At 40.9% G+C, this 14,855-nt stretch overlaps 2 protein-coding genes across 3 annotated transcripts in view; both read left to right on the top strand.

Moving 5' to 3' along the window:
• The window catches only part of GLB1L3 (galactosidase beta 1 like 3), a 49,541-nt gene extending 49,212 nt beyond the window's left edge, over positions 1 to 329 (top strand). The window contains exon 20 of the mRNA XM_087868553.1: positions 94 to 329. Coding sequence (XP_087724679.1) covers positions 94 to 159 — 66 coding nt within the window. The 3' untranslated portion in view covers positions 160 to 329. The remainder of the gene's footprint in view (positions 1 to 93) is intronic.
• An 11,060-nt stretch (positions 330 to 11,389) lies between these two features.
• Positions 11,390 to 14,855, top strand: part of GLB1L2 (galactosidase beta 1 like 2) — a 49,686-nt gene continuing 46,220 nt past the window's right edge. For both annotated transcript variants that reach the window (XM_087868260.1, XM_045790752.2), the window contains exon 1: positions 11,390 to 11,541. In XM_087868260.1, coding sequence (XP_087724386.1) covers positions 11,456 to 11,541 — 86 coding nt within the window. In that variant the 5' untranslated portion in view covers positions 11,390 to 11,455. The remainder of the gene's footprint in view (positions 11,542 to 14,855) is intronic.

Here is a 14,855-nt window from a genome sequence, read left to right as displayed (position 1 = left end):
TGCCTTCATCCCCAGAATGCAATTCAGTGTCTTTCTCATCCTGTACTGAATAGGCTTACCCTTTCTTACTGTCAACCTTTCTTTTCTCCCTAGATCATCCTGTTTGAGAAAAAGAAGAGTGGTTCATACATCCGAACTACAAATGAACCCATGCTGTAAGACTGTGTTATAACACATTTCTAGGATTGTTAGAGTTCATCTACAAGCATTTGTTTTAGTAGAAAGATTTATGTTGAGAATATCAGTGTTGCTTACAATAGCAAAAATGTAAAAATAACCTAAAAAATAAAAAGGAAATTGTTATGAATATTATAGTATATCCATGTGATGCCGATTTGTAGGCTTTAAAAAGTCTTCAAAATCTTTAATGACTGATGTGCCTCGTTAAATCCTTAGCGTAATCTTATTCTCTAATTAAATGTGCCTTTAGGCAGATATGAATAAAATAATAACAAATTTTATTTCTGACTCTTCATACTCATTTGGAAGGAAGAAAAGAGTCTCTGGCTTAAGAAAGAGTAAGGATTACTGCTTTCTCTATGCCAGAGAAAGTACCATGTATGCTGATTGGCAAATTCCTGGTGTGTGTGTGTGTGTGTGTGTGTGTGTGTGTGTAGGAGGGGGGAATACAAGGTGCCATGAACAATTTCTTTGGGCATTTCCCTACAGCCTGTGTTTCTCCAAGGTGACCTTGTGGGTCATATGCAATCAGAGAAGGTATAGCAATTTGGTTGCTTGTTTCTGACAGGTATGACAGCAAAGTCTGGCATGGAGCACTCTGTGTCTTATTATTCCTCAGCCATCTGGATACAGTCAAGGCTCTTAATGATAGTGGACAAGTATTAGTCAAACGAATTTCTTCAAATGACACCACTGGAAATGAATCAAATTTTTATAATAAAATTATAGCACTTGACCTAAATTTGAACCATCGCAGTATAACAAAATCTTATCACCTAGTTAGATATGGTGCCTAGGAGCTTCAACAAACTTAGCAAACAATCTGGTGTTGAAAGGGAAGAAGGAACCTTCCTGCTTGGGATGAGACTAAGGAGTCAGATGATCTTCTCTCCCATTAGTCTGAATGGCTCACTGAAGGAGAATTGTATCATGCATCCACACAGTTTCTACATAAAACTTTATTCTCTGGGGCTATAGGCTCAAACCCATAAAATCTATGGATAAACTATAGACCAAGGGAGAACAACAGAAATAATAATCCTGAAGATCATATGTGTGTATTATATTTCAGGTAATATATATATGTTATTTTTAATTTTAGCAACGAGGCAGCTTTTCCACTTTGTAGTTGGAGAAACCAAGGTTTAAAGAGGTGTTTGAATACATGTCTCTCTGATTTATACCTCTTCTTGTTATTATACCTCAGCTCCATACCTATGTCATTTTTTTATGACTGCAAATATGAATGCAACAATACTGTCCAGAAGATATAATGTTTTCAGTGTGCTTAAAGAAAAGCGCTCACAGCTTAGAACTCTTTACCCAGTAACACTGTCCTTAAAGAAAAACAAAGCAAAAGAAAACAAAATATAGACCTTGCAGACAAACAAGGGCCAAAAGATTTTATATCATCAAAAGATCCATGTGCTGAAGGGAATTCTGAGGCAGCCTTTCTTAACTGGGGTTCCATAAGATAGCACCCTACAGAAAATGTTTTCAGGGATTAGTTTCTTATTGTAATATTGTAGATGCATATTTGGAAAGTTAATTCATTACAGACGATAGATCTTTTGGGAATTACAGCTTAACGTCTCTCAGTGAACCTCAGCGGAGAAAAGATATCCTAAAGAACGTATGTCAGCAGAAAGAAAATGATCCCAGTGGTAAGGTCTGAGATTCAAGAAAAATTGTGAAACAAAGGAAGGATGTTGACGAATATACAAATACATGTGAACAAACATTAATTCAATAAAAAGTATACTAATGTCTAATTTGAGGGCAAAATCCGTATAAAATTCTAAGACTAGGAGAAAATATCTATGGTGAAAGAGCTGCGATAGCAAAAAAAAAAGGGGGGGACCTAAGGTTTCTGTAATGCTCAGATATTAACTTTAGATTTTGTTGAACATGTATGTTAATAAATTTAGCTTAACTGTTTAATATACATAATGCTTCTAACTTCCAAAAAACAAAACAAAACAAAACCCAAAGGGGACAAATAGAATGAGGGGGGAAAAGCAACTAAAAAACTTAACCAGTAAAAGGTAAAAGGGATTAGACAATAAAGTAAAAAATAAGTAGGAAACATATATTAAGATAGTAGAAATAAATACAAATACATTAGCAACCATAGTAAATTTTGTAAATGTACGAAACCTTAAAAAGTAAAAGTTGTAGTTTTACAAGAGATACACCTTTAACATAGTACACAACATGATAGAAAGTTAAAATAAAAAAAAAAAAACATACCATGCAGGACGCCTGGGTGGCTCAGTGTTAAGCGTCTGCCTTCGGCTCAGGGCGTGATCCCAGGGTCCTGGGATCGAGCCCTGCATTGGGCTCCCTGCTCCACTGGGAGCCTGCTTCTTCCTCTCCCACTCCCCCTGCTTGTGTTCCCTCTCTCGCTGGCTGTCTCTCTCTCTGTCAAATAAATAAATAAAATCTTTAAAAAAAATAAGAAATAACAAGTGTCAGTGAGGATGTGGAGAAAAGGGAAACTTTATGCATTGTTGGTGGGAAGGTAAATTTCCTGCAGCCACTATGGAGAACAGCATGGAGGTTCCTTAAAAAATGTGAAATAGAAATACCATATGATTAGTAATTTCACTACTTGGTATTTACCTGAAGAAAACAAAAACACCAATTCAAAAAAATATGTGCACCTTTGTGTTTATTACAACATTACTTATAATAGCCAAGATATAGAAGCAGTTCAAATATCCATGGATAGATGAATGGATAAAGAAATTCTGATACACACACACACGCACAATGGAGTATTAGCCATAAAACGATTGAAATCTTGCCATTCATGACAACATGTATAGACCTAGAGTGTATTATGCTAACTGAAGTCAGACAAAGAAAGACAAATACCGTATGATTTCACTTATATGTGGAATCTAAAAAACAAATGCACAAACAAACAGAAACATAAATACAGAGAACAAACTGGTAGTTGCCAGAGGGGGGAGAGGTGAGGGTATGGGGTGAGATAGGTAAAGGGGATTAAGAGGTACAAACTTCCAGTTACAAAATAAGTCATAGGGATGAAAACTACAACTTTGTATGGTGATGGATAATAACGACACTTATTGTAGTGAACATTTTGTAATGTATATAATTGTTGAATCACTGTGTTATCCACCTGAGACTAATATAAAACCTGTCAACTATACCTCAATTAAAAATATAAATATATACAGACCATGCAAATTCTTATTGAAAAAGGTGGAGTAACCATATTAATATCAGACAAGTAGACTGAATGATAATAGGCATTAGTAGATATAGACAATTACTGATAATGATAAAAGATTTAAGTCATGAAAAAATACTATTCTAGAGTTGTATGTCCCTAAACATTTAGCCTCAATATATAAAGCAAATATTTCTAGTTCTATACATAGAAAAAGACAAATAGAAATACTTTATATTTGAGAAAAGTTCTTGAAATTAAGATATGGTTCTTATATGAGAAAATCCATCCTTTTAAAATTCACAGTTCAGTAGTTTTTAGTGTAGTATATTCATAAGGTTGTTGTAACCATCCTCTAAATCCAGAACATTTTCCTCACTCTGAAAAGAAATCCTGTACCCGTTAACAGTCACTCCCCTGCGCCCCTCCCCAGCTCCTGACAACATTAATCTACTTGCTATCTCTATGTATTCACCTATTCTGAACATTTCATGTACATGGGATCATACAGTATGTGGCCCTTTGTGACTGGCTTCTTTCACTTGGCATAATGTTTATAAGATTCATTCATGTAGCATAGATCAGTACTTCATTCCTTTGTGGGGATTAATTAAATTCTGTTATTTGGATACCACATTTTGTTTATCCATTCATCAATGAGTGGATATTTGAGTTCTTTCTAATTTTTGGCTGTTGTGAATAGTGCTGCTCTGAACATTCACACTCAAGTTTATGTGTGAACGTATCTTTTCAGTTCTCTTGGGTATATACCTAGGAGTGGAATTGCTGGGACACGTGATAACTCTATGTTTAATTTTTTGAGGAAACACCAAACTGTTATCCTAAGTGGCTACACCACTTTACATTCGTTCCCACCAACAATGAATGAGGGTTCTAATTTTTCCACATCCTCACTAACACTTGCTTTAATCTTATTTTTTTTTTTTTACTACTATAGCCATCCTAGTGGGTGTGAAATGCTATCTCATTGTCGCTTTGATTTGCAGTCCCCTAAACATGTATCCTTTTAAATACTGAGTGTAAAAATGTAGCAATGGAGTAATGTAACTGTACTTTAAGATAACAAAAATAATCTCTGAAATTTCATCCACATTTCAGCTTTTATTTTCACAGGATACTAGTATTCCTCAGCAAGTGTCATGTTAGGATAACTTTTCCTCTCAAAGCATGTCAATGTGTTCCTTTTTCAGCAGGTTCAAGAAAATAAATCATTTGCTGTTTGGCCTCCTATGTTGCTATTATTTTCTGTAAAGTATGGTATTAAGTCTTTCTTTTGCTAAAGCTTAAAATTTGTTTTAAAACATGCATTAGCTGCTATTCGGTCTTTCTGAACGTCTTGCATAAAGTAAAGGGACAAGAGAGTTTCAAAATATCTTGTATGTCATGGAATTTGTTTTTGGTTGAAAAATGCTTACTTTATACTATGCTGAAATTACTTTCTAAATACGGAGCTGAAGGTCATAAATGAAGCTATACATTTGTAATTCCTAAATCATTTATGGCTTTAGCCAGGTTTGTCCTTTGCCAATGACAAATACATAGCCCCCGTATTTCCTAATTTTTCATTTGATAAATATTTCTTAGTTTGCTGTGCTAGACTAAGAAATCATGGTAACAAAGTAAAGGAGAGGCATAGCTAAATGCATCATTAATTTATTATGCTGTCAAGCACTAAGAAGAATTCTATTTGTTCCTATATGTCCTGATATCTGATATATAAAATATGGATATTTCATATCACTAACTGGTGCATAACAAAATGACATTTGGGGAAAAGGTTTTCAGTGACATGTCTTGTAGAAGGAACTTCACACCTGGGAATCATAAGTTGGGCAGATTTTTAAAAATCTTTGGGCAGTTGGAAATGACTGAAAATAGCAAGATAGGGCAATTATTTTGAGACTTTTTTTAGCTTCCATGGACTCAAATCTGTAAGAAATTGTCTTCTTAAAATATTGTTAAGTCTGTCCTTTTGAAGCTTGATAGTGAGAACAAAATGTGACTAAGTTTTGTTTAATGCTTTCATCCTCTCTTCACGTGTTGATCATTCTTTGTTCTATCTGGATTGAACATGATTTAACATAGATGTAACTGCCTATCGTGTTGTAGCTTTTCCTCCTCATGAAATTTCAAGGTGGTGAGAATTCCCAAAGAAGACTTTTTTCCAAGACTCACAGCTGCAATGAAATTAAGTAATGCAATTAAATTCAGCTTATAAAGAGTATATTGTTTAATGTTATGAATGGTAGACATCAAACAGTTCTAAGGTGATAAAATTGTGATATAATAATATTGGTAGCTCTTAATTATTATTTATATTTTTAGATGTATATGCTATATATGTCTATCTTCTTATTTTCTTTAATATTTATTTATTTATTTATTTATTTATTTATTTATTTATTTATTTTAGAGAGAGAGAGAGAGAGCACGCACGCACATGTGGGGGAGGGAAAAGGAAGAGGAAGAGAGGGAATGTTAAGCAGACTCCCCACTGAATGTGAAGTCCAATGCAGGGCTCGATCTCATACCCCTGAGATCATGACCTGACCTGAAACCAAGAGTCAGATGCTTAACTGAATGAGGCACTGAGGCACCCCTATGTTCTTTATTTTCTAAAGATCATCTATTTACATACATTTTTTGGCTCAGAGAAGATATCATATTCTTCCTTAGAACTTATAAAGCTAATGTACTCTCTTAATATTCTTACTGGCTATTAATGTATTCCTCTATGTGCTTAAGTATTTGAAAGTTCTTAATTACTTCTGGACATTATGGTAATAGTTTTCATAATAGCCATTAATCATTATTTTGCTTAAACTTATCAATAAAGTTTTAATGTTTTACTTCATGTCACATCTCAATGGTATACCTACATTTGAAAGTTAATATTCAGATATTAACAAAAAATTCAAATGATGAGTCCAGTTCTCATTTCTTTTTCTTTTTTTTTAAATGTTTTTTTATTATGTTAGTCACCATACAGTACATCCCCGGTTTCCGATGTAAGGCTCGATGATTCGTTAGTTGCATATAACACCCAGTGCACCATGCAATACGTGCCCTCCTTACTACCCATCACCGTCTATCCCATTCCCCCACCCCCCTCCCCTCTGAAGCCCTCAGTTTGTTTCTGAGTCCATAGTCTCTCATGCTTCATTCCCCCTTCTGATTACCCCCCCTTTCTTTATCCCTTTCTTCCCCTACCGATCTTCCTAGTTCTTGTGTTCCATAGATGAGAGAAACCATTTGATAATTGTCTTTCTCTGCTTGACTTATTTCACTTAGCATTATCTCCTCCAGTGCCGCCCATGTTGCAGCAAATGTTGAGAACTCATTCTTTCTGATAGCTGAGTAATATTCCATTGTATATATGGACCACTGACAGTGTTGCACTGTGTTTGAAATTAACCTAAGTGATCATTCTGTCACAGCGAATGCAGTAATACTGTAAATGATCCTGTATATGCCGACTCGGCCACCAGCCCCTATCCACTTCACCTACTCAAGGATATTGCTCCAGAGATTCTGCAAAGGCTCTGCTACTTGACGGTTTTCACTCTCCTTCGATCATAATCACTATCAGCATACAGTCGTTCCTATCTAAAGTAGAAATGAAGTCAGAATACTACCCCTGACTCTGAGTTAAGAACCACCAGCTACTGTTCCAATTATTGATTCCCCTTTCACTCTTAGACTCTTCATCCTTTCTAAACCTATTCCAGTCAGCTTCCCTGACCCTAACCCCCACCTCCACCTAAGCTGCCTGCACTCTAGTCACCAAAACCCTCCGTGGACTGAATCCGTTGATTCATTATCAGTCTTTCCTTCACTTGACCTGTCAGCACCATGTAACGTAGGGCATTACTGCTTCCTCCTTGGTAACTTCTCTCTCTTGGCGTTCAGGATGCTATCTTTTCTGAGTGTTCTTCCTGCCTCACTGGCTGCTCCTCCTAGTTCAGCTTTGCTGGTTTCACCTCTTTTCTCAGTGTCAGGTGACCCAGGGCTCATCCTTGGTCCTCTTTTTCGGTCTGCACTTACTTCATTGGTGATCTCACCCAGGCTCATGCCTTTAAATACCAACTCTGTGTCAATGTCTAAATTTATATCTCCACGCCAGAGCTCTCTCCTGAACTTTAGGCTTGTGCATTCAATAGCTTATGTGATATCTCTACTAGCACGTTCACAGATATCTCAAACTCAACCAGCCCAAGTTGCACTTCGGATATTCCCCTACAAACCCCACGGCCCTCTCCATCTTGGGTAAGGGCAACCCCAATTCTTCCAGTTTCTTAGGCCCAGCATGTTGGAGTAATTCTTGAATCCTCTTTATTTCTGTCACCCCACAAATGATCCTGGAATCACAACAATCCTCCAGTCTCTGCTTTCAAACTATTTCCAGCAATCCAACCCTTCCCACCACCTCCGTTCCTACCACCCTTGTGTGAGCCAGCATCATCTCTCACTGGGATTGCTGCCTCGAAGCTGGCCTCCTTTCTTCTGCTCTTGCGCACTCCTGGTGAGCCTCGACACAGCAGCTAGAGAAGACTTTCAAAGCATAATTGAGGTCCGAAGCCTGCAGTGGCTCCCGGTTTATTTGGAGTCAGAGTCCTCTGAAAGGCCTTCCATCTTTAGGGCCCTGTACTTCTCTGACTTCACTGCCTTTAGTTCTCTCCCTCCCTTTCACTTCCCACGCGGATCTTGCAGTTCCCAGAACACCCTGTCATGCTCCTGCCTGAGAGCCTTTGCACTGTGGGTTCTCTCTGCTTGCATAGCCCTTCCTCCAGATATCTGCATGCATGGTTAACTCTCACCTCTTTCAGATCTTTGCTCAGTTAACATCGGTTCAGCAAGGTCTCCTCTGTGCACGCCCCTCCCCCCACGCTCAAAATCTCCTTCCTTCATCTACTTTCTTTTTGCAATGCAATTTATTACCTTTGGGCATACTCTACAATTTACTTATTCATGTGTTAATTTTTGATGTCTTTCTTCCTCAGCTTAAAAATAAATTTCAAAGGGAAGGATCCTCATCCACTGATTTACCGCAAGCACCTAAAACAGTGTTCAGCACACAGTAGTCATTAAACATTTGTTGCTTACTTCTTAATGAATGGAATATTGAATCAGGTCTTTGGCTTTTCTGCCTTCCAAAGGCTGAGGCTGAAAAGTGATCTTTTTGAACTATAAAGGCCAACGATGAAGTTCAGTGCATCCCTCCCCAATGCATACAGACAGGTCCCTTCCAGTCCCACTGACACATCTCTTGGGGTGAAAAGCCTTGACTACTTCTCTTAACTTGGATCTGCTTTCTTTTTCTCTTTCTAAGGCCAAAATCACCTTCCTGGGACTTTCTATTTTCTTTTTGTCTACGGTTGAAATTGCCCTCATTTATTCCCAGAAATTCCCCCATGTTCTTAATTTCTTTGCTCAAGACTCTTTGGCAACTTAACATCATAACTGGTCTTGTCCTGTAACCTGGAGCAAAAGAGCTGGAGAGGGTGGGTGGAGAGGGCTGGTCCAGGCATCTGTCTATAAGGAGGAGGGTGAAGAAGAGCTGGTTGTATCATGGTCCAGCGGCCCAAGTAGTTGCTCTATCACAGAAGCCACAATTTGCATCTTGTTCCCATGACTTTAAGACAGATTTCATCAAATGTTTTTCTAAAATTCAGATGCATTATACTTAAGGCATTATAAAAAATAAGACGTGAATAAATGAATAATTGATCTATAAACCTGTTTGTTACCTATTAAAAATAAAAATAAAACAGCCAATAAGGTTAGTTTGATATGATTATTTTTCTTGAGAGCCTCCACTGTACTGATTCTGAATGACTGTAACTTTTATTCTGCCACCCCCCACCCCCCCCCGGGGTGGGGGTTCTCGTTATACTATGTGGGGTAGGTGACTTCTCAAAAAAGGAACTGTGCTCTCTGGGACTGTTGGAGCTCTAACTTAAGGTCGTGGGCTAAGGATGTCAACAGGACTTCATTAAAAAAAAAAAAAAAGTTTTGTATGTTTTCTAAACCAAAACCCTGACACCAGAAAGGTAGCCTGTAAAGATTGATTCCTGAACCTCAGGGATTTGTTGCCATCCCAAGCGCCTTGCCAGACCACGTTTTTACATCTCCACGAGGCAGTCATTTAACTGTAGCTTCTGTTCCCAGGATTTGAGTATTTCATTGTCTGCTTTGGGTTAAAGTCATTACACATTCTGCAAAGGGGTATTTTGAAGGAGTATCTTGCTAACATTTTAAAAACCAAAAGTCTCGACTCCTTAGCAAAACACCTCTCAGGTTAGTGCTATCTTTGTAAGACTCTCTGTGGTATCATTAAAGCCAGATAAAGTGAAATTGTTCCTAAATTGTGGATAGCTCTATTTATAGTTCTGAGCTTCCCAGAAAGTTAAGGATTAATGATTTTTTTTTTAAAAAAGCTGAGTTGTTTATGTTTTCTTTCATAAATAAAAACAAGGGATACAGGGATGGGCTAAGAATTTCAGAGGTTTTATAGCTCATATTAACAGGTTTTTACTAATATCTGAAAAAAAATGGAGATGCTGGTATTGATTATTAACTTGAGGATCCCCTGATGTGTAATAGATTGTACTACTGCTCAGGAATATCATAAGGAGTGAGGGGTGAGCGTTGGGTATGTGTCAGGGAGAGGTCTCCAAAGGTAAAAAGGGGGCTAACCTCTGACACTTTCCCCATGTCTCATGGGCTAGCTTTTATCCCAATTATGTTAGAATATTTTTATGATAGTCCTAATAACCATCAAGCAATTATATGTCTTTTAAAAAATGGAGAAAAGGTGTTGATTTTATAGTGTGTGACGGGGGAGCTACTTCTCTCTCTGAATGTCTCCAGGAATGTTTCTGGCCCTGCTAGCCTCCCCCCTTGTTTGGTGGTTTTTTTCTCTCCTCGGTTTAACTTTTCATCCCTACTAAATATTTGCCTAATGCTAGTTCAAGGACCCTTCACAGCAAACTCTGCATGTCTTTGTTCTGAGCAGTAAAATCTCATTTTGCTCCTATCAGTTTCACAAGTTCAAAACTATGTACAAGTGTAGGAAGTGGTTTTGAAACATGCAACAGGGGATATTTTCTAGAAACTCGGATGCTCTGAAAAAACATTAGCCTTCCTAGAAAATGTTCCAGATATGCTTTCAGTAAAATCTGAATTTTGTTCTTAGGATGAGTTGGGTGTGTGTGATTGTTAGAAAGCATAGATTTGCCCAAATATTACGCAATATCCTTTGTGACATAATTCTGTACCAGAGTAAGAATTTTATTCGTCCTTTCATAAAATTTGAGGGTTTTATCTGGACCTTTTTTAAGATGAAAAATTGAAAGTGCTGGGAGTCAGGACCAGAATAAGACTTGTGGAAACTAAAGGCAAAAAATATTTTGGTGCTCCTTCCTCTGCACCTTACCACCCCCCATGCTATTCAAACGTGAACCACACTAAGCCATAAAATATGTCTAAAGGAAATTCTACAACGTTCTGACTTTTCATATGATACTTCGCTACTTCAAAATTTTTTTTCTTCAAAATCTGAATTGTTTTAAAGCATTGTGTTGGCTTTGCAGGAGACTTTAATACATGCTTGCTAATGTAGCGCGGTGGGGGTTGTGCTCTACGATGCGCAAGGACTGTGCAACACGCGCCCGGTATTTTTGCACCTGTTTGCATATCACGTGCAGGAAAATTGCAGAAACAGCCAGCGCCTCCCTGAGACTAGGGGGAGGTGGGCGGGGGAGACCCAGGGAGCCTCCCGTGAGCCTTTCGGGAGCCTTCCGGGAGCTGGAAACAGTCTGGGAGGCAGCCCGCCCCGCCTCCGTTGCGGGCCCCGCCCCCGCCTACGCTGGCCCCGCGGCGCGAGGGGCGGGGCCGAAGTCCTCAACCAATGAGCGCCTGCGGGCCGGGCGGGACACGGGCCAGTCGCCCGGGAGACCCAGAGCACGGCCCCGCCCCCCGTCCCGAGCCTCTGGCGCTCAGCTGAGTGCAGGCTACAGTGCTAGCTGCGGTCCCTGCGCCCCGCGCGAACGCGCGATGGGCAAGTGGTGCTTCGGACGAAAGCCGGGCCGCACACTCGGACTCCTGATGCTGGTGATCTTGAGTTTCCTGGTGTTCCGCAGGTGAGAGAGCCCCGCCCGGCACTTGCCGGACTCCAGACACCTCAGCCTTCCACACCCGCAGTTTTCGCCTCCCCTCTCACCTGAGGGAGGCAGCCCCAAGAGTCCGCGTCCCGCGAATTACGAGTCCCCACCGGGAAGGGGTATCCAGCCTCTTCTTTTTTGGGTTGGGCGTCCCTCTCCAGACTAGGCGCTTCTGCTCCTGCCTCGAGATCCAGGCTTCCAGGTGACACTAGGTGCGGTCCTCTCAGTCCCCTGGCGTCTGTGCCCTAGAGCTTCCCCACTTGTGATGCCCGGGCTCTGCTTTCCTCGTGGATACTCCTAGCTCTCTGGGAAGGCCAGCAGAGCTAGCCTTCAGGTCTCTTTCAGATGTCCCCCGATCACTGCTCCGCCCCTAGTGCCCCTTGGGGAACCCGCTTCTACTGTTCTCCCGGGTCCCCACATTTCCTACCAAGCCTGCTGGGAGGCTTCTCTATTCATCAGAAGCCAGAGCTCCAGGGATCACAGCTATGGTCTATCTCACTTGCTCAGCGCAGTCATGAGATCGCTGTCCCATGGGTCCTCCAAAATTCTCAATCCTGGATTTATTTGCCCCACTTTAGGATTGATATGTCTTCTCTCTCCAATTTCCCACGTTGGTCAGTCATCAGCTCACTCCTTCCCAGCCCCCTTTTACAAAGGGTTATCTGTGGCGAGTGGTTGTGTTAGTTGTAGAAGGACTTACCCACAGCCTGTGTGGGTGCCCTAGCCCAGAACTTTTGTAAACTCTATTTATAGTATTTTACAGTCCTGACCATGTCTTTCAGGTCGATGGCTGGCACTTTCCATATTCAAAACCTCCAGTGTTGCTGGGAAAGCAGACCAGCAGTACCAAATGCTTTGGCACTGAAAATTAACGTGAAGCAGGTGATGTGGGGGCACACACAAAACCCCTTCAGCTTTATCTTTTGCTTCTTCCAATCCCCTTTGTTAGTTTCTCCGAATTTCCTCTGGGTGGTAGGGATGTTTTTGATGGAGACGAATATCTGAATGTTTTTGCTGCTACAGAACACATTCAGAAACTCTCTTTCCACCTTTTTAAGACTTACACTTTGTTTTACCTCTTCTTGGCTTTGGAGTTGGTGAGGATGTCATAATGTTGTTTGAGAGAAAGAAATGGTGCTCTTCTCATTCAGGGGCCCAGAAAACTTACGAGGCATTTTGTTTTCCGAGTTGTTCCCAAGACTTTTTTCCATCTTGTCAGTGATCTCTAATCCATTCCTCTTTGAAGACTGGTCCTGGCTCTTGTAGGATGCTCAGCCTTCCTCCTGACGCAAGGCTGATGCAAAGCCCAGAGGGATTACTCAAAGCAGAGGCAACAGGAGCCTCCAGCATGCAGCAGGGTATCAAGGAGCCCACACCCCAGAGAGAAAGGCCAGAGGTGTGCAGGTAGCGTGTGGTTTGCCCATTGTTGGAGGTCAAGGATATGATAGTCCCTACAGGGGCATTGAGGGGCAGCTCTGAGGGGCTTGAGTTGGGCCAAGCAGTGCACCCTAATAGTCCACAGGAAAAGGTGTAGGAAGGAGGCTGGGTGTTTGTTGGTGTCTGGCAGGAAAGAAGATGACGTGTCAGGTAGCCGACTGGCTGTGAAGAAGCCTGAGCTTCTCATAGGGGAGTTAACCATGTCCCTACCTGGGTTGGAGTGGCCATAGCAGGAGTCAGTCAGGGGCTTATGGAGGTGCCTGGGAATAGCTATAACTCAAGCCCGAGGAAATGTTTGAAATGCTTAGCAAAGTCGTTGTTATTCCTGATATCCCTCCTTTCTCAGCAAGTCAGATGGAGGCCAGAGAAGCTCCGACCCAAATTCAGGGCCATCTCTTAGGGTCCTTCGGAATATATGTCTTTGGGCATCTTTTAAATTTTATCACCCGCATGGTATTGGGCTTTTTGCCCAATTCCTCCTGTTTGCCATGGCCTGGACACCAAGGATTATCTCTGGAGGGTAGAGGAGAACACACGCTTTGTCACTTCTTCTTCTTCTCTGTCACCTTGCTCTAGCTTTGACTGGATCATTAACTGAGTGGGAGGTGGGGACCCCTCCCAGCTGTTGCTGGGAATGTGGATATGACAGTGGAATATAGGTCACATGGGAACTGGCTACTCAGCTGGCAGCTTTGTGGGGCTGAGCTGTCAGGATCAGCCCTTTTCCTGCACCTCAGAAGGCAGGTATTTGGGTGGGGGAGGGTGCTGCTGGGCTCCAGCTTTTGTTTTTTCCCATGAACTTTATTGGGCTGGTTCATGATCAATCATAGCTGTTTGATTATATCACATCCAAGAAATAGGAGGACCAAGATGACTTTTGAGGATGATTTCAACCTTTGGTATTTTTTAGCTTGAACAGTGGTCTGAAATTACCTTTACTGCAGTGTAATTGTCACGCGATAAGCCGCACATGTTTAGCTTGTACAGTCTGATAAGTTTTTGTGCACATATCTACCTGTGAAAATACCACCACAATTTAGAGAGGGAAAATATCCATCAGCCCTAGAAATTTCCTTGTGCCCCTGTACATCTCTCTCTCTCTGGCCCTTCTCTGCTCCCCCACTCCTAAGCACACTGATCTGTGGCTTTCTGCCACCATATATTAGTTTGCATTTTCTGGAGTTTTATAGAAATGTAATCCTAAAGCATGTACTCTGTTTTAATTTGGCTTCTTTCACTCAGTAGATTATTTGGAGATCTTTGCTGCATATCAGTGTGAACCGTGTCTGAGCTAGTTGCCTTTCCTTGTCTTTCCTCCTCCCACCCCATGGACGCAAGAATGCCTGCTTGATATGATCAAGGCATGGTTCCCACTCAGGATTCTTTTCCTCAATATAAATGCATCACTGAGCAATAATTCAGTTAACTCTGCATCTCTTATACCTGATAGTTTAGCTGGCAAAAGTCAGGAGAAGAAAGTGGCGAGGTAGGCACCCTGCATCATGCCTTCTTAAAGGTAAGTTCATCTGTTTGCCCAGCTCTACGTCACTCAGTGCTCCTACACTGTGGATTCTAGACTCCATACTCTTCCTGAAGGAAAAAAGAGGAGAGCCTATCAAAATCTTCTCTTTATAGAAGGTGGATGACTTAGCAACATGATCTGGTCACTTTTTTTTTTTTATAATGATTTTTTATTATATTATGTTAGTCACCATACAGTACATCCCCGGTTTTCGATGTAAGGCTCGATGATTCGTTAGTTGTGTATAACACCCAGTGCACCATGCAATATGTGCCCTCCTTACTACCCATCACCGGCCTATCCCATTCCCCCACCCCCCTCCCCTCTGTAGCCC

Source organism: Ursus americanus, chromosome 16 (assembly GCF_024610735.1).
Source record: "Ursus americanus isolate L20-20 chromosome 16, mUrsAme1.1.p, whole genome shotgun sequence".
In the NCBI taxonomy this organism is placed as follows: Eukaryota; Metazoa; Chordata; class Mammalia; order Carnivora; family Ursidae; genus Ursus; species Ursus americanus.
The sequence above is the reverse complement of the archived record's forward strand: the minus strand, read 5'-3'. Positions and strand labels throughout refer to the sequence as shown.